The sequence below is a fragment of the Seriola lalandi genome, unplaced genomic scaffold (genome assembly GCF_002814215.2).
Source record: "Seriola lalandi dorsalis isolate HSWRI2012SDOR001 ecotype SW California unplaced genomic scaffold, Sedor1 jcf7180002054971, whole genome shotgun sequence".
Classification (NCBI taxonomy): Eukaryota; Metazoa; Chordata; class Actinopteri; order Carangiformes; family Carangidae; genus Seriola; species Seriola lalandi.
Window position 1 is genome coordinate 1972783 of NW_019525522.1, and position 21711 is coordinate 1994493.

Sequence of the window (21711 nt, forward strand, 5' to 3'; positions counted from 1 at the left end):
GAAAAAGAAATGTTTCCAGCTGATAACATTTTATAAAGTCTGTAAAACTGGAACAAGTCATGAGGAAAATTCATGATACTTATCCAGTTGTAGTTAAAAATATCAAAATGTAATAGTAAATAAACATGTCCCAAGTCCAATTATTCAAATTTATTCACTCTTGATGACACAACAGATTGCATGATGAAATGGTAAAATAATTTCACACCACACTGATTTATTCCAGGCCCTCAACTAGAGCTGATTTTGTCGATTACAAAGTAAAAGTCTTAATGGATTTACTAATCTACCATTTTAAATGTCCACACAGAGCAGCAAACATTGAGAAAATTGAGTTTAAAACATTAAGCACACCAGACTAAATAAATTAGCACAGAAATGTATGAAATTATAATGAAACTAATGAAATATTACATCCCATGTCCAGTTCATTGTGTTAAATGTCCTAAATGAAACAACAAAACATGACGCAAGTACATAAACCTATAGAAAGGCACCTCTGGTAAGAAAGTGTTGCAAAATGGGAAATTTTAGTGTATTAACAGGTGTAGTCATTAATGAAAACCAACATCAGCTATTTACAATCTCATCTCATTATTAACATCCATTTACCATCTCTGTGATTGTCAAAATATTATCTTCTTATGACATTCTCATACTCATACAAACAACATGGTCCTTAAATATATTACAGGCAATTTACCTTTAATATTAAATTACAATATTACAAAGTGAGAGAGCAGCATTCAAGTTTAGCAAGAGTCTGTGTGTCCTTAAGAGATATAGGTCTTGAGCTTCTGTAATATGGCTCCACAGCAGATTGGACACTTGACGAGTTTCTTTGAACACGTTTCGCAAGTGACCAGATGACCACACGGGATGAAGACAATAGAAATATCTTTGTCCATACATATTTTACATTGTTTTTCCCTCTGCAGCTTCATTAGTTTCTCCAGTGGGTCCTCATCTGAAAGACAGAGAAAGACAGGGAAATATAAAAACATATAATAAATATAAATTCACTGCTGCTCCCGCTTTGCTTGATAAAGTCAACAATTGTATTTGTTTATGCTATGAATGTGGCACAGTACACAGGGAGTAAAGTACCTTGTTGCTCTGTCATGGCAGTAGCACTCTCTGGTGTGTTGTTAAAGCAATCCTCCAAAAGCGCTTCCAGGCTGGAGTAGCCTGAGCCTGTCCTTCTGATCTTCATCAAGATGGTCTTTTCCACCACACAGGGCTCTAGACCCATCCCTATGGCATTCTGAGCCATGTCAGACTGGAGTACTTCTGAACACAAAGAGGAAATATCAGTGTGTGCAACTACTTTTTTCAATCCAGTTATTTTATTTTAGTTTGTTTCCAATACAATTGTACTTCTTGTCATTTTCATCAAGAACTTGAAATGTTTTAGATTTATATTTTCAAATAAAGGATTGTCAGAATAAAATATTTACCATTCGTATGTCCTGAAAATCCATTCTGATGACTTGAAGTCTGGAAACAAACATGGTCATATAGTTATTTTCAGTGTAATTTAAGTAAAACAAAAGCCTATGAGTGATATCACTACAAACAAAACCAATGCATTTTTGTGCAGAAAACAACAGAAGGCATGCCAAATAATTTCATTTCAACACTGTAAGCATGCATTCTTTTCCAATTTTTTTAGATTGACGGAAAATAATAAAATTATAATACTGCCATGTGTCACAGGACGCAGTTAAATGGATGGAAGATATAAATCAGGCTGATTTTCCTTACATGCACAGAAGTAAACAGCCCACTGAGAGAACTCAGATTAAGGTAGAAAATTGTGGAAAGTGTTTCATGCACTGAAATAACAAGAGTGCTCTAAAAGCCATTCAGCTGGTTGATTATCAGACTACCTATAGACTATTTTTAACAAAGACTGGTGTGTTTTAACCTTTTTTTCTTTTCCTTACTGTGCATATCTGTCCAAATCTGTCCCGAAAGAGTTATGAAGACTGACTTTTTTATTAATTTCAGTTTCACCCAAATTTTGGATTTAAATGCTTTGGATACAAGGTAGCAACAATTAATCATTTTATTTCCTTTAATCTCAACTCACTGCTGTCACAGCAATACTTTTGCTTCCATTATTATGCACATATGCCACATGTAAACAGATAATTAGAAACCAAGTAAAGCATATCATTGGGCAGGAAATCAGGTGTTCATCAGATTTATCTTCGTCTTTAGTCTGATTAAAGAAATCCAGCATCATGTTTATATGCAGGTTTACAAAATCGGCTTACTTGGCAAAGTCAACAACAACAACCTGGTTATTTAATTATGTGTGAAATTACTGAAAGCTTACAGCTCCATTTCGTCGTGGGTCTTGCAGCTGGATGCTGTTGACAAATTCTTGTCCTTTTTCCACCAATAGGAAGCTGCATCTGATTTAAAAAATGTAATTTAATTAAAACAAAAAGAAATGCAAAAGCAAAAAGAAAAACATTTACATTTAAATGTAACATCAGGGTTGCTCTTACCCAGGGTAGTGTTTGGCATGTTCTTCCCAAGGATCTTCCTCAGGCTGCCAGCCTTTCAAACCTCCACCACAGCGGAAACACAACACCCTGTCTCCTGTCCCTGTAACATACACACAATTTAGACCTGCTTGCATTCATAGCTACGATCAAATACCAACAAAATGTAAAAATCACTCAAAGTTTTCAATGTTGCCCCACCTGTGCTGTAGAAACCAGCTCTGGCAAGTCTCTCGTGGTCAATAGGGTGCTGGACACCTGCGAAACTGCCGAGCCTCTCCTCAAAACTGCCCATAAGGACTTGAGTGTTTCTGTGTTGTCTACTGCTGCTCTCCTCCTCCTCCTCTGTACCCCCCAGGAATGGTATGTTGCCCACATCGTGCCCGAGGATGAAGAAGCAGTTGGGAAAATGTTTGGTATGTTCTCCCCAGGCGGTGTCCCCTGCTTCCCAACCACCCAGCATGCCACCACAGCAGAAACACTGCACCCGGTCGCTCTCCCCCAAGTAGTAGAGCCCGGCTTGGGCCAGATCCTGGGGGGTCACAGGTGCAGTAGATGGCCAAGAAGAGAAGGTCTGAAGCCGGGCCTCCTCACTCTTCATGTGAGGAGCCATAGGGTAGGTGGACTCATCAACCACCTCTCCTGTTCTCAAACGATATTCTAGGTCTTCTGCTGCTTCATTGTAGATGGAACCATTAGTGAGTGTGGTATCAGAACTTGGGTTAAAACTGGTGCGGTGGGTGCAGCTTAGAAATGTGCACGATGGGGAAACCTGTAACAGCGGGATTGTATTTAGCTATTAGGAACAGAATGAAAACTAAAAATTTAGTCACATTTGTTTTTCATCACTATTATGATCACCTCTTTATGCCTCTCCACAGGTGTGTCTCCCATGCACCAGTTTTCCACAGTCTTCTTACAGCAGAAACAGCGGACACGGTCAGCTTGGCCGGTGAAGTAGAAGCCGGCCCGAGCCAATCTTTCTGCTGGGACCTGCTGGGCCAGGCTGGAGCCACGGAATGAGTCCAGACGACTGTTCATCAGAGAAAAATCAGCCAAGTGATCTGTCTCCAAATTGCCATCTTGTCTGAGATCACACATGATGGAACTTGCTGAGTGAGATCACTTGAAGGACAGAATTTCTGCAGACAAAACAGAAATAGAAAGTTAAGCAAATGTATAAAAAAGGGGCCAAATAATGAGAAAAATTGCCTTGCTGTTCTTATGAGCATTTAACATGGGACAAGAGAAAAAGTAGCTAACAGCCTACAATGCACTTGTAGAATAGGGTCTTAGAGGGTCACTGTGCCTTTAAGAAAAGCAGCCATACTGTAATCACATGTAAGCATTGGATATTCCATGTGAGGGATGGGCACCAGAGAGGCAGGATTTTCTACAAGCTAGGTAAACTGTAATATGGTAGTATTAAACAGGGTGTATCCCTTGGCAGTCCAACAACACAACCTATGCCAAAGAATACCATAAAGATGTGAGACAGTTCTGCATTCACTGGCAACCAAATACAATAAAAAACATACAATAACAAACGAATACAATATTTAGGACGTACAACTAAAAAGATAAGCATAATTGAGGTGTGCCACAATAGTTTAATAAGCAGAGGTTCATGGTGTGGTGTCTCAGTGAAATTATGTTGCAACACATCATGGGAAAGCATGTCACACTCCCTCTTATAAATATTTCCCCAGAGGGGAAAATGTTTTCATCACTGCATTGGTGTCACATAGCATAATAGCATAATGTTTTCTCTTTATCTTAGAGTGCATATGCTGCATTGTCAACCGAAGAAGAAGATAACTTAAGTATGACAGTGTGTATTTGTTCTCCCAAAATCTGTGTATGGGAGGCTATCTATCAACTAAACCAAACGCTCAGAGCAATAAAATCATAAGCATTAGGCAATATGACATCTTTATACACAGGACATTATACCCACAGTATAGCAGCACTGATTAAGCCACTATTTATTGATCTACCGGTTTCTTAACTTTATTGAGTGGACTGAGTGGAGTGAAGCTTGTGATCTTTGTACTATGTTACGCATCGCCATTTTTCTAAAACTAGTCACCTAAACAAACAGCAACGTTTAGGTATAAATTTGTGTAAGGTAACAGCTGAGGCTTTTGTAAACACACTTCCTAGATCTGGATTCAGTGCCAACTCATTTTTTTGCTGTCAGAGGCATTTAACCATGTGATAACAAGTCATAACTTAGAATCCCACGAACTATCTTGACTTAGCGTTAACTTATTAAAGTTTAGACTGCATATACTGGCCCCGAAAACTCGAGAAACGCAGTCACGCAGCTTTGTGTTTAACAATAGCGACAAAACAGCCCATAGTCTCTGGTGGGTAAGCGTCGACGAAAGCAAACTGACTGCTGCTTTCATCTGACAGCTAGCATTTAGCTAACCAGGCACACACTGCATTACCTCAGTGGCGTACTTTTAGCAATAACATGGGTTCGGTGTTAGCTCAGTAGGGTCTAAAACAACTGTTTTAGACTTTGATCGGTGCTCTCAACACTGTAATGTTAGGTTAATAAGCAGGAGTTTCAAGCTATCATCTCACGCTAGCGACAACCGTTAGCTAGCAAGGATAGCTTACATATTCTACGCAACGTTAGGTCAAAAAGTTACTTTTTATCATTGCAAAACTTCAATAATAACCTTTTAATACCTTACAGCCAGCTTCCTCCGTTTCTAATTCCCGTCAGTCTTTGGTGTGGACACCGCCTACAGGAGACACCAATGATTAAAGAGAACTCCTTCTTATAGGTGACCTCGGTTTCAGGAAGTGAGAGCATCGGGGCTGAAAATGCGCATCTTCTCGTCGTGGGCTGACCCAATTGTGACGTCACCGAAATTAGACCTTTCGCGGGGTCTAGGTGGGGGGTTTCCCAATAAAACCCATAAACCCCGCTCGTTTTTACTCAACAGTTTACTTTCTTTGCCATGCTTGTATTGCCCTTCACATTTGTAGTCAGTTGTGGAATAAAACAAAGTAGCTACATTTACTTAAGTACAATACTGAGGTACGTGTATGCTGCTTGAGCAGTTTAAATTTTTTTGCTACTATAAATTTCCTATTATATTATTATTATTATTATTATACATTAATGAAGGAAATACTTTTTACTTACTTATTTATTTGAAAGCTATAATTACTTTTAAATGAGATAGTAAAATGATGCTCCACCTTGGCTTGTTACATTACAATGCTTTTTACATGCTAATACATCATTAATCATTTTCCATTATTATAATATACTGTTACTCTGACAGAAACCACTTGTATAATGGGTACTTTTACTTTTAAGTAAAGTTTACTGATAATTATTTTGTACTTTTACAATTTCAAAATTGAACTGAATACCTGCCTTGCTTGAGAATCTTAAGGCTATGTCCAGGTCCATAAAGAGATAAATGGAAAGGTGGAAAACTGAGACATGCTTTAAAAATAATCCAAATCTTAAAGTCCACTACAACATCACTGATGGTTAAGTGTGGTCAAAAGTGTGCTTAATAGCACCTGCAACCACACACAACTGTGATATCACAGGGTACTGCAGCACACCTGTACATCACTACAGTAAGGTCATGAAAACTAGACCTTTAGCAGGGTTAAGGTGGGGGTTTTCCCAATAAAATAACATTTTTGGGTTTTCCCAATAAAATCAAATCCATAAAAACCCATGTTTAATGGTTTAACAGGTTACTTTCATTTTAATTTTATTTTTCATTAACATCTGCTGTTCCAGGACAGGTATATATCTATGCTATGCTTGTATTGCCCTTCACATTTGTTGACAGTGGTGGAATATAACAAGTAATTACAAGTGAGCTTTGCTGCACCTGTAACCACACTCAACAATGATATCACAGGGTACTGGAGCACTCCTGTACATCCCCGCAATAAGGGGAGAGTTTAGACCACTGAAGGTCTTTGAAAACAAGATTTTCAGCCTGTCTTAAGTTACCGTTCAAAGAATACAGCCGAGGCTATAATTCTGGCTTGTAATTAGTCCTCAAAGCCTGCTGGAGCTCCTTCCTATGACCTGTGCTATTCCACAGTGACTCGCATTTTTGCCATAACTATTTTCCTAAACCCTTTCAATGTATGCCTGCTCCTATTCAACTCTGCATTAATGGCACAAATGGCACACCATTCGCAGTGGGAGTGAGTAAACATTGCCCTCTGCATAGAGGGCAACTATTGCTTAAACCATCAAACCTGACAATAGGTCAAAAGACAGACAGCAAACAACATTAGCTCATTTTTATTGAGTCATTTTTGTGACCAATTCAGACTTCACAGAAAATAGGCTGCAGTGTTAGACTGCGCTTAGTGCAGGACAGTCTTTTTGCTCAGACATCTAAGGTCTGCTCAGCTTCAAATCCCATGCTGAGGAGCTGTTGGACTCAGCAGTTCAGCCCAACTTTTCTCCCTTTCTGTCTCATCTTCCACACGTTACACATCTAAATGTGTCACACCAGGCCGCTCAAAGAGGATTGACTGGGCTCTGAATTCTCATTATGTAACTTGGCAATGGTGGGGAATCAAGCTCGAATAGGACTTGTAGGTCAGTAAATGCATCACCCCTCCACAATCCGACGAAGTATGTTGCCTAGACCACCCTTGGCTATCTGGAGGGGGGTCTTCTCCTCTTTGTTCTCAATGTAGATGCTGGCTCCGTGTTCTACCAGCAACTTGGCTGCTTCCACACGCTCCTCATCGCATGCTAGGTGGCTGGTGAAAAAAATAAATGCATGCAGAATTGTAAATACAAGAATACTTTTAATTTTTAAATTAAGGCGGAGGTAAAAATCTCTGAGACTGATACCTCAAATTCAAAGCAAATAAAACAGAAACAACAACCACAAACATGGCTGGATACCACTAAAATTAAATGAAAGGAAATGAGAAAGCATGTTTTTAATTTAGGTGAATTGACCCCTTAAGGCTTTATTCCAGCAGCATCAATACTGTATTACACAAATATTTTATTCACACTTACAGTGGTGTGTTGCCCTGTGAGTCTTGGATGTTAGTTGAGGCGCTCTGTTTGAGAAGCAGCTGGATGAGACGGTAGTTGCCCTTGGCGGATGCTCTGTGAAGGGGAGTGGACTCCAACTTGTCGGTGGCATTGGGGTCTGCTCCGTTTTCCAACAACAGCAAAGCAATCTATAAAAAGTCAAAGCTGCTTTACTCAGGAGTCACTAACAGGCATCCTTATTTTAAATTCTGTGATTTTCCATCTACATGAAATACACGTTTTCAGTTCCTGGAAAGGCAGGCCACAGTTCCAGTATTGGTTAGGAAGAGACACTAAAACTTAGGCCTAGAGTCCCTGATATTACTGGAAACACTGTGGGTGGAATAATGTCTGTTTTAATCTCAAATGAAAACATATTTTTAAACTTATGGAAAATAATGTAAAGTTGCTTGTTTCATCCAACAAATACATTTACCATTCAGATGTCTAGTGTTTTTGTGACTTTCTGCACATTGTCCTCCTCTGTAGTGGCGAGAGGTGTGCTAGCCAAAAGGATGACTGCAGGGTACTCAGGAGAGAGGTGCATTTCTTTCTTTGGCATTTTTACACACCAGACTTACAAGTACTGTTAAAATGATGCTTATTAGCTGATAGCTGATAGCAAGGGGGAAGTCCCAAAGGTTAGCTAAATAATGTTTCTTGCTGTGTGTGTATGCATGTTAGGTGTGACAGAAACACACAGTTATATAGCTAAATAAATACAAAGCTAAAAGGGTTAGCATTTAGAGAAGTTAATATTAATGTCAGTGCAAGTTTTTTAGACCATATGTCACTGACTATAATAACATCTGGAATAAAATTGACAACATAAACCTCTCTTGAATAGGTAAAGTCAGTGTTTGATTTTAACAACTTAACTTTCCTCATAATGCCTTGAAAATGTATAATACATAAAATACAAAAAATTTGAAAACAAAATAATCTAAACTCTCATGGTCTTTTTAAACTAATTTTCTCTCAGTATAAGAAGGTACTGACACACTAACTTAAATGTGGCAATAAATTGGACACTTCTTTCAATCTTTATTAAAGACTTAAGATAAAGGTGGGGATGCCCACTTTCTGTGTGGCTTTCTCGCTCTTTCCTAAATCTGTGATGTCATCATCATGATGATGTAAGATATGGTTTGGTTCTGGTTTCGGTTTCAAATAAATGGAAAGAGTAAAAGAGTACAAGTGGGAACTTCCCATTGTAGCTATTATCAGAGTGATAATTCTACCTCAAGAGAAAATCAATTAATCTACTGATTATTTCTTCTATTAATACTTTGGCCAATATAATATAAGAAAACAATTAAAAATGCTCAAGGTCCAAAATCTAACACTATCTAATTTAACATCCTGTTAAGTATATAAAGAATATTTAAAATATATTGCTTAAAATGTCTTAAAAAATTAATGGATTATAAAAAAAGTTTCCTACTACTGCTCTGTTGATTTAACACTTGATTAATAAACAATTTGTTGCTATTCTAAAAATATGACTAAATATATCTAGAAATACATTGATCTATATATTGGAAATATATCACTATTATGAATAAAATATAATAAAAATTACATTTATAAAGCTACTTAAAAGACACTGCAGACACAGAATACAAATGTAAGATTACAAGCATATAGTACAGTCATGTGGCATTATATGGCTCAAAGTATTAGCTAATATTACTGCAAAGTGGGAAATTTACCTCATATCTGTCTTTAGAGGCGGCATAGTGCAGAGGGGTGCATCCATTCTGATTAACTGAATTCAGCTGAGCTCCTTTGGATATTAGAGATCTCACTATGTCTTCTCTGCCTGCAGATGCAGCAATGTGAAGAGGAGTCCACGAAGCCTGGGAAGTGACACATCACATATGGTCATTTCACAAAACAAAAGGAATTGGATAATCTTTAGATTACTCAATAATGTAATAAAAATTAAAGCATGAAAAAAGACATTATGTGAAATTAAATGTCAATACAAATTAGACTTTGACATTAAGAAAAAAAACAGAATTAGATTAAACATTTTTATATGGCTACTATAAAAAAAAAAGTGCTATTTTTAAGTCTCAATTTGGGTGGTTGTTGTTATTGTAGGAGTGATTCAATTGTGGGGTGCACCTGTCTAGTATGACCTATCATCCCATTCACCACATTAGAGGACAAAACCACGGTATCACACTTGGTTTTACACAGAAAAAATAAAAACATTTTACAGAAAAAATAGTTGTACATCATCTTGCAGATTCACTTCAACTCCCAGGTCAAGCAGAAACTCCACAATGTTGGTGTGTCCAGCAGAACAAGCCCAGTGAAGGGCGGTTCTACGGTCCTGAAAATACAGAAAGTCGAGAATGAAGACGTAGAAATTTTCCCTTGGCATTTGTTATTATTAAAGTATTAGCAGGCTAATATAAGCAAATGCCGCTTGGGTTTGCTGGGTCGTGCATTCTTACCTGGTCCGTTTTGCAGGCAAGCGTTTTATCTGACAGAATACACTGTTTTAATTTCTCAAACTGCCCCGTGTAAGCAAAATTACAGACCTCCACATTTGATACAGAACCCTCCATTTTTAAATATACTCAAACAAAGTGTCAAACTAAATAGACAACAGCCAACAGTGTGACTGCTTTAGAGTTGTTTCGTTTCAGTTTTGAACCAGAGGAGCAATGACTCAGGAAATAATGAACTCTACTTCCGCATAGCTAGATATTTTTGCTCTTCAAATTAAAATACCGTCAGTGGTGTTACCTCACAATGAGACAAAAAATATACCACAATGTAAAAACACTTTGTTACAAGTAAAAGTCCTCTTTAAAAAATCCCACCTATGTTAAAGTATAAAAGTATTATCAACAAAATGTACTTTAAGTATCAAAACCAAAAGTACTCATTGGGCTGAAAATCTGATTCTGTAGAAAGCCATACATTATATAAAGAGACTGTTAAAACTTAAAGTGGAGCTAGTTTTAACTACATTATCTGCATTTTAGTCCATGCCCCTTCAAAGGATCACTAGATAAATCGGACGGGTTGTTACTTCATACAGATTATACAAATTTACAGCAGCTTTTTTATTTTGTTTGTTTTCTTGAGTCAACTTATCTCTATTATTTATTTAGTAAAACAATGTAGAACTGTACCTCTTTGTGTAGCTTAGAGCTTAGAAAATATTTCATCTTGACTAATGTAGCCTATTTTATAAGCTTAATGTGTTTTTCTGTCTTCATTTGCAAAGTAACAAGCTTTAGTTGTAACATATATGAAGCCCAGTAAAATAAAACGTAGTGGAGTACAAGTAATATAAAATGAAATACTTAATGAACTGTACTTAAGTACATTATAAAATTAAAAGTACATACTGTCGACCACTGTAAACCTGATTATTCATTCAATCATTATACTATAATTTTTCCTGAATCACTGATTAAAACAGGAAATATGGAAAGCCATTCAGACAGGGTCATCATCATATGAGGCATAAAGAAAGATAAAAACATAAAAGTAGCCTACACTTTTAATTAATAATATTCTACAAAATAACTCAAGATATGAGTGCTACCAAATCCTATTTCAATCTTAAATTGAGTAATTTGATTGAGAGGATATACGGTTTTTTTATTTTTATATTTGAATATATTATATATTCATATATTAATGTATATATTAATGTATATATGTATATATATATAATAAACCTCAAAATAGAAGCATGTCCGCCTTACAAATATTTTATTTTGGTAGGTGGAGCTGGTGCCCGGAGGAAGTAATACATGCCACAAAATGGCTGCGTTGGGTACGAAGTGAACAAGAAAGCCACCTGAACTTGATGCAAGAAAAGACTTACTACTATCCAGCTGATGGTAGTGCCACTGTTTTCATCGGTATATCTGTAGTCATGACTAGCACGCTGGTAAGTTTGAAACTTTCACTACACGTTTATACTGAAATCAACCAGCTAACGCAGTGTTTTGCTAGCTAGCCAGTTTCCAATGTGCGCCTTTTACAATAAACAGTCGCAAATAACTTCACTTGTTGTCTTTCACGATCGTGGTCAGCATTTAATAAGTAATTGTCACAACAGGATTTCAGGACCCATGTCGACCAGTCATGCAGATATTCAGAGGAATTTGTTAACATTTACTACGACTGCATGGACAAGAAAAGAAGGGTGAGTAATGGTCTGTGTTGGGTGTTTTTTTTTCTCCAGTTATTTGTAATGAGCACCATTGAGCCAATATGACCAATATTATCGGCTGATTTAGGTTACTGTATCACTATTGGTATGTATACATCTGACAAATAAAACAACAATAACCAGTGTGATTGAGGTGTCAGACAGTAATAGTAATGCACTGTTTGCTCACTAGAGAGCAGTGACAACTTAAAATGTCTCAGTCACCATATACAGACGTGGCTAAAAGTATACCATGGTTCCTTTTCATTTCAAAAAGAAAAAACAGTTTTCTTTTCTTCTCTGTTGTGTTTTGTAGAATAGACGCCACATGTGATTTTTGATGCAACATATTTTTTAAAATTATACTACAAATGAAAATGGCATGGACAAAGAAATTGGGACCTAATATTTTGTAGCACATCCTGTTAACCAATCAAGTACTACTTAATGAGACTTCTACACTTCTCTTCTTGATAAAACTGCTCTAGTTTTCTCAGGTTTGATGGGCGCCTTATCCCCACTGCAGTTTCAGCTCTTTCCATAGACATTCATTTGGATTAAGATTCTTGACTCATAACAGGCCACATCATAACAGTCCTGTCTTCCTCTTATCCATTCTTGGCAGCTTTTAGATGTAAGTTTTTGGGTGATTAACCTGTTGGAGGAGCCAAGACTTGCAGCTGAGACAGGGCTGTTGTACCTTGGTTGTGGAGATCAGCTTATATCTATTTTGCAGTCTCTTCTTTTTTTATGTCCACGCTCAGTGTGGTGCACACAATCATACCAAACAGCACAATGAGCACTTTTTACATTTAAATGGGATGGCAGACTGTTTGTAAGATAGAAGACACCTGTGATACTAATTGATGACAAGGCTGCTTAAAATATTATTATAGTCCACTTTTATCAACACTTCTCAGAGGTACCAATAATTCTGTCCAAGCCATTTTACCAAAGACATGCAGATATGCATGATGAAAGAGATTTTACTTTGAACACTTTCCAGGAAGAACGCAGCATTGTTTAATTGAGGTGTAAGGGTATTAAAACTTTTGGCCATGTCTTTAGCTTGGTCACATTTCTGTAGTAATGAAATTTAAGGGATCCTCATGAATATTTTGTTTGTATCAAAAAATAATCTCATCTGATAAATTGTTAACTGATGTTTTTTTTTAAATTCTCAAATATAAATACCAGTGTACACTATGTTCTGCTTGTGGTTGAAGTCATATGTTGCTGTTATTCCTGTTCTTAACTGTCATTATTTACTGGCTCCTATGTCTCAGAACTTGACCCGACTCTACCTGGACAAGGCAACGTTGGTGTGGAACGGCAATGCAGTGTCAGGACAGGACTCTCTGGGAGAGTTTTTTGAGTCGCTGCCATCAAGCGAGTTCCAAGTTCACACACTGGACTGTCAGCCAGTTCACGGTTAGTGGGACAAACACAAAGCCCTTTCAAGTGCTAATGGTCATTCTCAAATATGTTTAGATTGATTCTCCTAAGGGGATACTGCAGTGTTGCAACAGACAATGACCGAGGTAACAAACAATACATTTAAAGGATAAATTATGTAAAATACCTGTATGAAGTAGAAAACTAAACATAAATGAAAATAGAGACTAAAGATAGATCTATAGCTATACTATGTGCCGGACATGCACTGTACAGTAGTAGAAGTATTCTGTAATAGACTGTACATGAGTGCAAGTTAGGTGGATTTTCCCCTCTGTTCCCCAGAATAGAAGAGAGCCGTGTACAAATGATGCAGTGGATTAAATCTATCAAATTGAAGTGTGAAGATATCAACATGTGATGTTTTTCTACTGAAGGTGTGATTGTGATGTAGTAATCACTCATCAATATATCCTTTCTTCATTCTCAGAACAAGCAACCCAAGGTCAGACTACTCTGCTCGTGGTGACTGGTGGTACAGTCAAGTTTGAAGGGAACAAACCACGTTTCTTCAACCAGAATTTCCTTTTAACAGCTCAGGCTTCACCCAACAATGACCAGCCTGTTTGGAAGATCGCTAGTGACTGTTTCCGATTTCAAGACTGGAACAACTGAGGCTCTCCTCCTTTATGCTAATGTTGAAAAATTAGCATGGTTTATTTCTATGTTTTTTGTAATAAAATAAAAAACAGTCATACACAACACTGATTACGAAAAAATGTTTTTTATTTTTGAAATGTTGACCAAGGCATGTGATCATAATGATGGAGTAATAAATACAAATAGGATCACCGAACAACCAACTGTAAAGTGACTGTCAATGTCTGCTTCCTTAAAGGTTTAGTGGTGCAAATACATCAACACAACACTTTGAAAAATACATAGAAAACACTCCTATAATATTAAAATGCACAGACTTAACCATTTGATACCAAATTGTACATTAACCTGTTAACTGAGGTAAAATACGTACAGTATTACAGTATGCCAGGTCTGACTTTAGCTTAGAAGCATTTTTAGTAACTAGTTAGTAGTTAAGCAATCCTGCGCTCAAATAAATAAGGTGCCCACAATTTTGACGGAAGTGCTTTCTACGCGAGCAACCCACTATTTGACGATTTCATATATTAAAACATTTGCTTATCTTCCTGAGTCATTTATGTTTACACATTTTGGTCTTACTTTCTCAATAAACTGACACAATAACAACTGAATAAATAAAACATTGGTCAAAAAAAAAAAGGATAAGCAGACATGATCATGAGTAACTTTCTCTATGATCCATGTTGGTTTATCTCTGCGTTGGGATATTTTTCCTAAAGCCTAAAGTAAACATTAACATGGCAGTTTAGCCATTTTTGTAATAAACACAAACTATTTGTTTTTATATAGATGCCACTTACTTCTGCTTGACTACACAAGTACTGCAGACTGAAGGCACAGTAACATCAGTACTCCAACTTAACAAAGCAACTTTAAAAGCGACTGCGATGATTACAGTTAATATTTTCAATGGAAGTAATAACAAAGCGTTGGCAATATATGGAGGACAGTGGTACTCTATCAGCTACAGAGTGCCAGGAGATTTGAGTGGATGGCAGTTGAGTGCTATAATGGTCTCAAACCCTTCTCATGGAGTAAGAGCTGCCACATAGGTGCATCTCTTTGACAATCAAAACTTCAACACACACAAATAAAAAGCAGCACATATGGATCAACAGGTACAACTATCTACAGCTTCAGCTTCTCTGTTCACAACGTTTCCATTTGGATGTCTGTGGTACACAAATAGCATGAAAAGCCAAAATGGGTACCAGGAAAAATTATCTACACATCAGAACAGTGGCTATGATAATAACTGGGACTCTTGGGTGAAATTGTCAAAGTTATTTGCCCCCGTACATTCTCTCTATGTGGTAGAGATAGTGGTTCTTCAGCTCTTTCCTCTTCAACTTGAACGCATCTGTCACAAGTCCGGTCTCTGGGGTCCACGGCTCTGGACTGAGATGTACCTTCACTGGAATCTCAAATCGCTGGAGTTTAACTGGATGAAAAGTGAAGAGGAAGAGAACTGTGATACTCACCCAAATTTATCACAGCATAGTGGAATGAATAATTTGCTCTTTTCTACTAAAACATTGGTACATAACACACAAAAAGAACTTGAGGTTAAAGGTGGAGATAAGGACAGAAATAAAAAAAGTATGCATAAAAGGATTGTGCATGATCGGCTCTTACTGTTAGCAGCAACAACTTTGATCTCCTTCAGAACTTCTCTTTCCATGTCGGGGTGAGTGCAGATCTCCTCCCATGTTCCCACAATGCCTCTCTGTTTGGCCATTTCTGTCAACTTTTTCTGGTTGGGAACCACAAAGCTGATCACATAGTTCTGGTCACTGCAAGGATGAACATTAGGAACAAGGTTGATAAAAGTCACTGCTCACTGCTGGAAATTTGCAGTTTGAACACTGAGAATAGTTGAGATACTCAGTTGAAGTAATAGTTAAAGTGGAATTCAAAACACAAAAGTGAAAGCTGAAATAATAGTTCAAAAGAAAGTGCTGTAAGAAGTTGAAGTGTTAATTCAATTATAAGCACTGACTGAAGTTCAGCAAAAAAAGTACCAGTTGAAGTTCAAGACGTATCAAACAGCATTAAACAGTGTTTGTCATATAACGTGGATATGTCTCAGGCTGTCTTTCCATAAGTCAGGTGATATGTTTACACCTTATTCCTCACACTAACATTTCTTTATATCCTCTGTAGACGGTATTTTGAGATTTTGAAAGGCATTGTAGAAGTTGGAAATATGATGGTTTGATCTCATATCTCTAGAAGCATAATGCATTCAACCTGAGAAAAATTAATTCCTGCTCTGTTTTTCTGAATGAACGAGATCACGTGAAATAATAATTCAGAAAAAATTGCACATTTTTTTTCTCAGATGAATGCATTGTGCTTCCGTACATATCCAACCAGATCAAGTTCATCTCACCTGTTTGCGTATGCACAAATGTTGTCTATGAGAGGGCAGCTTTTCAGCGCAGATTCGACTTTACCAAGAGACACATACTCCCCAGCCTGCAGTTTGACCAAGTCTTTCTTGCGGTCTAAATGAGAAAATAAATATGTGTTTACAACAGTGCTGCTGTTCCAAGTACAAACAATTTTCCATTAAAAAGTTACAGCCACATTGACTGCATATTAGGGCTATGAAATTGAGTATGAAAGGAGTGCCTTTTACAAACACCGTCAGATGATTGTCATGTCCCTAGGTAATGTGTAACTGGTTTGGGAATATACACACCCACTATTTGTAGACAGCCATCTGGGTAAATCTCTCCTACATCACCAGTGCAGAACCATCTCTGCCCTTTTTCATCCACAAAAAAGTCCTGATCTTTGCTTTCATTCCTGTAGTAACCCATGGTTACATTGGGACCACCGATCAGGATCTCCCCTCTTGGGTTCGGCTCGTCTTTGCTGGTGTATCCACCTGAGATAAAGTGGCAAATTAAATAGTTAACAAACACATAATTACTCTGCAATTAAATAAATACTTTTCATTCTGCACTGTAAGTACAGCCTGTACCAAGATGTTTTTCAGCCATACCTTCAGCCCAGTCCCTGAGAATGACCTCACAGCATATGAGAGGAGCTCCAACGCGACCAGTGCTGATGTCCACAACTGTATAAAAATACATAATATCTTAATGACATTGTTAATTCCCACCTTTACTCTCTCTTCTTACTCTACACTTTAAATCCTTTCTTACCCTCTGTGATGGTGCCTGCTCCACAGGTTTCTGTGAGACCATAGCCCTGGCCCACTGGACAACAGAAACATACATTCATAAATCTTTGAGTGGCTGAGGACAGCGGGGCTCCTCCTGACAACATCATCCTCACTCTTCCTCCCAGAAGTTTCTTGACTTTCCGGAATAAGAGGCTGCAAAGAAAGATTGCTGTGTGTTTGATTCCAAGATGAGCAATACAAACACACTATTTCTTAAGGCACTTAGGGAAACATAGTGGTTTCTTACGCATTGCAGAGTGGTGCGTCATAGCCCCGCTTGATCTGCTCTAGTTTATACTTGTAGCCCAGAGTAAACAGAGTCTTCTGAATGAAACTCATTTCCTGCACTTTGCTCATCACGTTCTTGTTGATGCGATCCATAATTTCCTGTTTAGGAGAAAACATACAGGATTAACTTATACATTGGATGATGAGTAAGGGAAAAAAAGTGTGTAAAACTGAGCAAGGGAGAGCAGGGTTGTGAGTAATGGAAAGAAAAAAAGAATATAACACAGGATTCTTACTGGCACAGCTGCCATCAGTGTGGGTCTGAGTACTGAGCTGTCTCCTTTACTTCCTTTCTTTATCTTGGTGGACTAAAGGGAACAGAGGAAAAACAGCTGAAGGCACTGATTACATTAAACAACAACAATGATTAAGCTAACTGCAATAATGACCACACCAAGTTGCCCAGGTAATAACCAAATATAGCATACATGTTGACAGATACAGCATAAGACCTGGTGTTGGTGCTGGGTATTACCTGGTCTGACAGTGTCTGCGGGGATGAGTAGCCGATCCGACAGCCATATGTGACACAGGAGATTTCAGCTGTCATTTCCAGAACATGAGCCAGCGGCAGGTAGGCTATGTAAGTATCATTAGGCCTGCGGGAACACAGGGAAGAGAAAGTAAAGGTTACACGTTTTGTGTTCCTCTTTCCAACTTTCAACACTGAACCTTTTAGAGTGTGGTTCTTTCTGGTTATTCTGCTGCTGGAATCCAGTCATGGCACTGATTTATATGGAAAATTCTACGGTCATCCAGTTGTCTTTTTCTAAGCTAGTGTTGTTTATGTTGGAACAGATAAAGGAGCTTTGGAGATGTGCTTTTCAGTAAGAGCTGTGAAGCTGGGCTTAGTTGAACTCTGTGCGAAACTCTGCTGTGCACACATTACATCATACAAATTCATTCTCTACATACTGACCAATACTCCAACTCACCCGAGACCAGGGATGCGCTCACACTGTCCTGTCATTCCTGCGATCAGGTTACTGTGGACAATCATGACTCCTTTGGGTCTGCCTGTGGAGCCACTGGTGTACATCACCACAGCCAGATCAGCAGGCTGGGGCTTCACAATTGCCCTCCCCACTGCAGGACAAACAATCAGTTATTGTATTTCACTGTATGTGAGATATTTCAACTTGGAATTTGACAAAAAAACAAAGCACAACAAAGGTGAGTCAGAGAAATACACACTATTTTCAGGCAGCGCGCCCAGCTCTCGTACAGCCTCCATGCTGTGGATGGAGAGTCCTGCTGGGTAGCCTTCTGTGCTCGCTTTCTTCTGGTCCACGTAGATCACATGCTTCAGTTTTGGGATCTGTGGAAGCACATTCTGGACAGAAAGAGAGGACAACACTGGTATCAAAACAGGATGCCAAATCACATGATAATCTTTCATGAAAAAGAAATTTTAGGTCCATATACATTGACATAATCTTTACAATGAGCAGCAGCTTGACATGCTAAAGAAATCTCCACTGGAACTACTGTCAGACCCACAAATATGTTAAAAGAAGTTTGGAATTTTTCGAGTCGGTCTGAGATGCTATCATATTCATCTAAAGTATTTTACAACATATTCCATTAATTTCCTTTTGATCTTATCTTAACCCAGGATTCTGGGGGAATGTGAGGATTTTAATCAATCCATTCACAGAGCTCATGTAAAGTAATGTCATTTCTCACATTGACACAGACCACATTTTGCTGTACCTAATTTAAAACTGGCTGAACAAGCATACCATGTTGAAAATAACTGCCATAATAAATTGAATTCATTCTTATTTTGTAAACTACACCAGCTTGAAAATACAAGTACACAGTAACACTGCAAGCCATTCATTTAATAATGGAGTATGTCTCCTGTCAAGTTTGAATAACAGATACTGTGTTCATCCATTCATGTGTCCATATGGCCTTAGAAGCTTGCGAGAAGTTAAAGCGATTTACTTTTCAGTCATACCAAGTTTGAGGTTTTAGTCCCAAATGATCATGTACGCAGACAGATATTTCAGATATTTTATGAGATATTTTATGAGAAAAAAACTTGATCAAAATGAGTGGTTCTATTCATGTGTTGTAAGGGATTAACTCACTTTCAATTTAGTCTCAAGCAGCTCCACACTGGTGACTAGATGTGTAACACCAGTCTCATTCAGTCCATATGCAATAGCATCCTCTCCCAATGTGGCATAGAATGTTACCACTGTTGTGAAAACAAAACACCCAGTGAGCCAAAACATATCAACAGCAGCTGATAAGATTATTCATACTCTGTCAGATAACATCTTGTACTGTATTGTTCAGACAGAATATCCTTACATGGGAAATTACGCCTGAAGCACGCCTGGGCAGTGATCATCCACTCTGCTCTGGTTTCACAGAAGATTGCAATGGTGCTTTTGGGCTGTTGTCCGAGAGCTGCCAATCCACTGCCAAACTGACTCACTATAGAATCCAGTTCATTGTAGGACAGCCATTTATACTCCCCAAGGATCAGCTTGAAGGAAAAGAGTCAGATGCAACATTAGATATATTTGTCCTCAAAAGTATCCCTCACCAAAAGAATATAGTAGCAGGAATCCTTACCTTTTTAAAAACTTTACCACTGGGTTGAATCTCATTCTCTTCACTCAGAATATCTCGGGTACCGAGACAATGTGTTTCTCCAAATCGCTGTACAGCATACTCGAAAAGCTTATCCAGCGTGTCCTTGCCTGGGAAGTCCTCCCTGGCCAGGCAGTCGAAATGGTCCACAGATCGGTATGGTCCCTCAGCACGGCCTGAGATGGAGCGGGCCTTTATCCGCTTGGACAAAGCTTGTCTCTGCCCGGCACCGGTGACGTAGTACCAGGGTAGAAAGGACAGGACGGAGTACAGCCATACCAGAAGGTGGATTGGAAAGAGGAGAATAGATTGGAGTGCTGAGTCTGCCTGAAGACCCATGCTGTTCTCTGGCAGAGTGCGCAGGGAGGGGAAACGAGCAGCAGTGGTTGTCACACTAGTTTTGTATGGTACACTGGTCCCAAAGATGTTTGATGCGTATAAGGAGAATTGCGTCAGAAGGGAAGTCTCAGAAAGAGAAAAGCCCAGAGAATAAACAATTTTAAAAATCCCACAGCTGTAATCACTCAAATGTTACACCTAGAAAAGGGAAAAAAGGGAAAAGAAAATATCATCAGACAAGGTGATCAAACACATATGAAATAACTACCATTAATCAAAGCATTTCACAAGTCAAAAATCAGAGCAATAAAACATTGTTTTTCACACCAAATATCACTTGCCAACAGCCATGGAGGAAGTTGGTTAATCTATGTCTGGCAGCACACTTTTCACAAGAAAAACGGAACCACTTCAAAACAATGGTTTGTGAATCAGCAGACCAACCCAGAGATTATCTACCATCAGTGTCTGGATGTCAATCCCTTGAAAACCTCCTCATACACCCAGCAGGACTGTGCTATGCTGCCTTTACACTCAGCACTCATCAGACTCACTTCCCTCTTGCTGTGAATCAAACAGCCTCTGTGTGTCTGTCAGCTCTCAAAGCTCAGTTTTAAGTGAGACATCCTACATGGGTGTGTTGCAATAGTTTAAGGTCCCTCCTTCATAGTTTTCAAACACCTGCCTCCCTTTCAACAGTAAGAGAGGTCTGAGAGGTCATGGAGGGATGAAGCAGTGTTGAGACATGGCCAGACTGACCACTGCCCGATGACCACAGCCCTGTGAGCTATGCTGAAGAGGATCAAGCTGTGGACAACCAATGACAATACTCTTAAGCCTCACCCCACTCTGTGGTCAGTGAAAGGCCACTCTAGGTCAAGCTTAGCTCACCAATAACTATACAGTGCAGGGTAGATGAAGGAGTTAAAACTAAATGTTGCACTCTTAACCAATTTTCAACAAAGTATCAATTATCAATAATCAAGGTAAATAACTGACAAGTGACAGAACCAGCTAACAGGAAAAGGAATGCAAACGCACACTGCGTAATAAAGTAATTGTAGCTTACAACTGTCAGCAATCATATGGGACCTATTTTCATGCCACAAAACAGCTATGGAGAGATATGATCCCCACTACATCTAAAAGGAAAAAACAACTCAGTAACAGTATCTACGTATTATAATGTCAGAAGTGTACTGATGTTACCCTCCCTTTCTCGGAGGCTTACCACATAGTGTGATTAACATTTCAGTGAATCATATCTGTATTATCTGTAGTCTACGTCACACGTTTGTATATCTTCAAGAAATCTGGATGAACTCCAGTAGTAAACCTGAAACATTCTTGACTGCCTACCAGATATTACAGCCGTTGTGGCCAGTGATTTCAGAGCTTCGTTTTTCGTCAGTGTGGCTCGAACATAACATAACATAACATAACATAACATAACATAACATAACATAACATA

At 38.4% G+C, this 21711-nt stretch overlaps 4 protein-coding genes across 7 annotated transcripts; 1 reads left to right on the plus strand and 3 right to left on the minus strand.

Annotated features, from left to right (window-relative positions):
- Positions 1–135: 135 nt before the first annotated feature.
- Positions 136–5367, minus strand: xiap (X-linked inhibitor of apoptosis). 4 transcript variants are annotated; one of them, XM_023395892.2, is made up of 8 exons: positions 5214–5367; positions 3375–3655; positions 2715–3285; positions 2517–2616; positions 2342–2420; positions 1458–1497; positions 1108–1287; positions 136–967 (listed from the first exon to the last, which is right to left on the minus strand). In XM_023395892.2, the coding sequence occupies exons 2-8, from the start codon at positions 3612–3614 to the stop codon at positions 774–776; spliced, it is 1404 nt and encodes a 467-aa protein (XP_023251660.1). In that variant the 5' UTR covers positions 3615–3655; positions 5214–5367; the 3' UTR covers positions 136–773. The 4 variants fall into 4 exon arrangements, with proteins under 4 accessions (XP_023251660.1, XP_023251657.1, XP_023251659.1 ...); XM_023395889.2 differs by having other exon boundaries at positions 1108–1290; XM_023395891.2 differs by having other exon boundaries at positions 1108–1290; positions 5219–5341.
- Positions 5368–6797: 1430 nt separating this feature from the next.
- On the minus strand, positions 6798–10246 carry psmd10 (proteasome 26S subunit, non-ATPase 10). Its single transcript, XM_023395920.2, has 5 exons — positions 10035–10246; positions 9812–9910; positions 9282–9428; positions 7552–7718; positions 6798–7283 (listed from the first exon to the last, which is right to left on the minus strand). Exons 1-5 carry the CDS (start codon positions 10146–10148, stop codon positions 7130–7132), a joined length of 681 nt encoding a protein of 226 aa, XP_023251688.1. The 5' UTR covers positions 10149–10246; the 3' UTR covers positions 6798–7129.
- A 1093-nt stretch (positions 10247–11339) lies between these two features.
- Positions 11340–14020, plus strand: nxt2 (nuclear transport factor 2-like export factor 2). Its single transcript, XM_023395981.2, has 4 exons — positions 11340–11491; positions 11663–11749; positions 13042–13186; positions 13641–14020. The coding sequence occupies exons 1-4, from the start codon at positions 11408–11410 to the stop codon at positions 13823–13825; spliced, it is 501 nt and encodes a 166-aa protein (XP_023251749.1). The 5' UTR covers positions 11340–11407; the 3' UTR covers positions 13826–14020.
- acsl4a (acyl-CoA synthetase long chain family member 4a) lies at positions 13919–20995 on the minus strand. Its single transcript, XM_087170981.1, has 15 exons — positions 20795–20995; positions 19884–20438; positions 19617–19794; positions 19391–19500; positions 18489–18627; positions 18230–18380; positions 17770–17893; positions 17531–17602; positions 17254–17393; positions 16987–17159; positions 16824–16898; positions 16518–16706; positions 16206–16320; positions 15449–15606; positions 13919–15254 (listed from the first exon to the last, which is right to left on the minus strand). Exons 2-15 carry the CDS (start codon positions 20238–20240, stop codon positions 15097–15099), a joined length of 2139 nt encoding a protein of 712 aa, XP_087027107.1. The 5' UTR covers positions 20241–20438; positions 20795–20995; the 3' UTR covers positions 13919–15096.
- Positions 20996–21711: the final 716 nt, after the last annotated feature.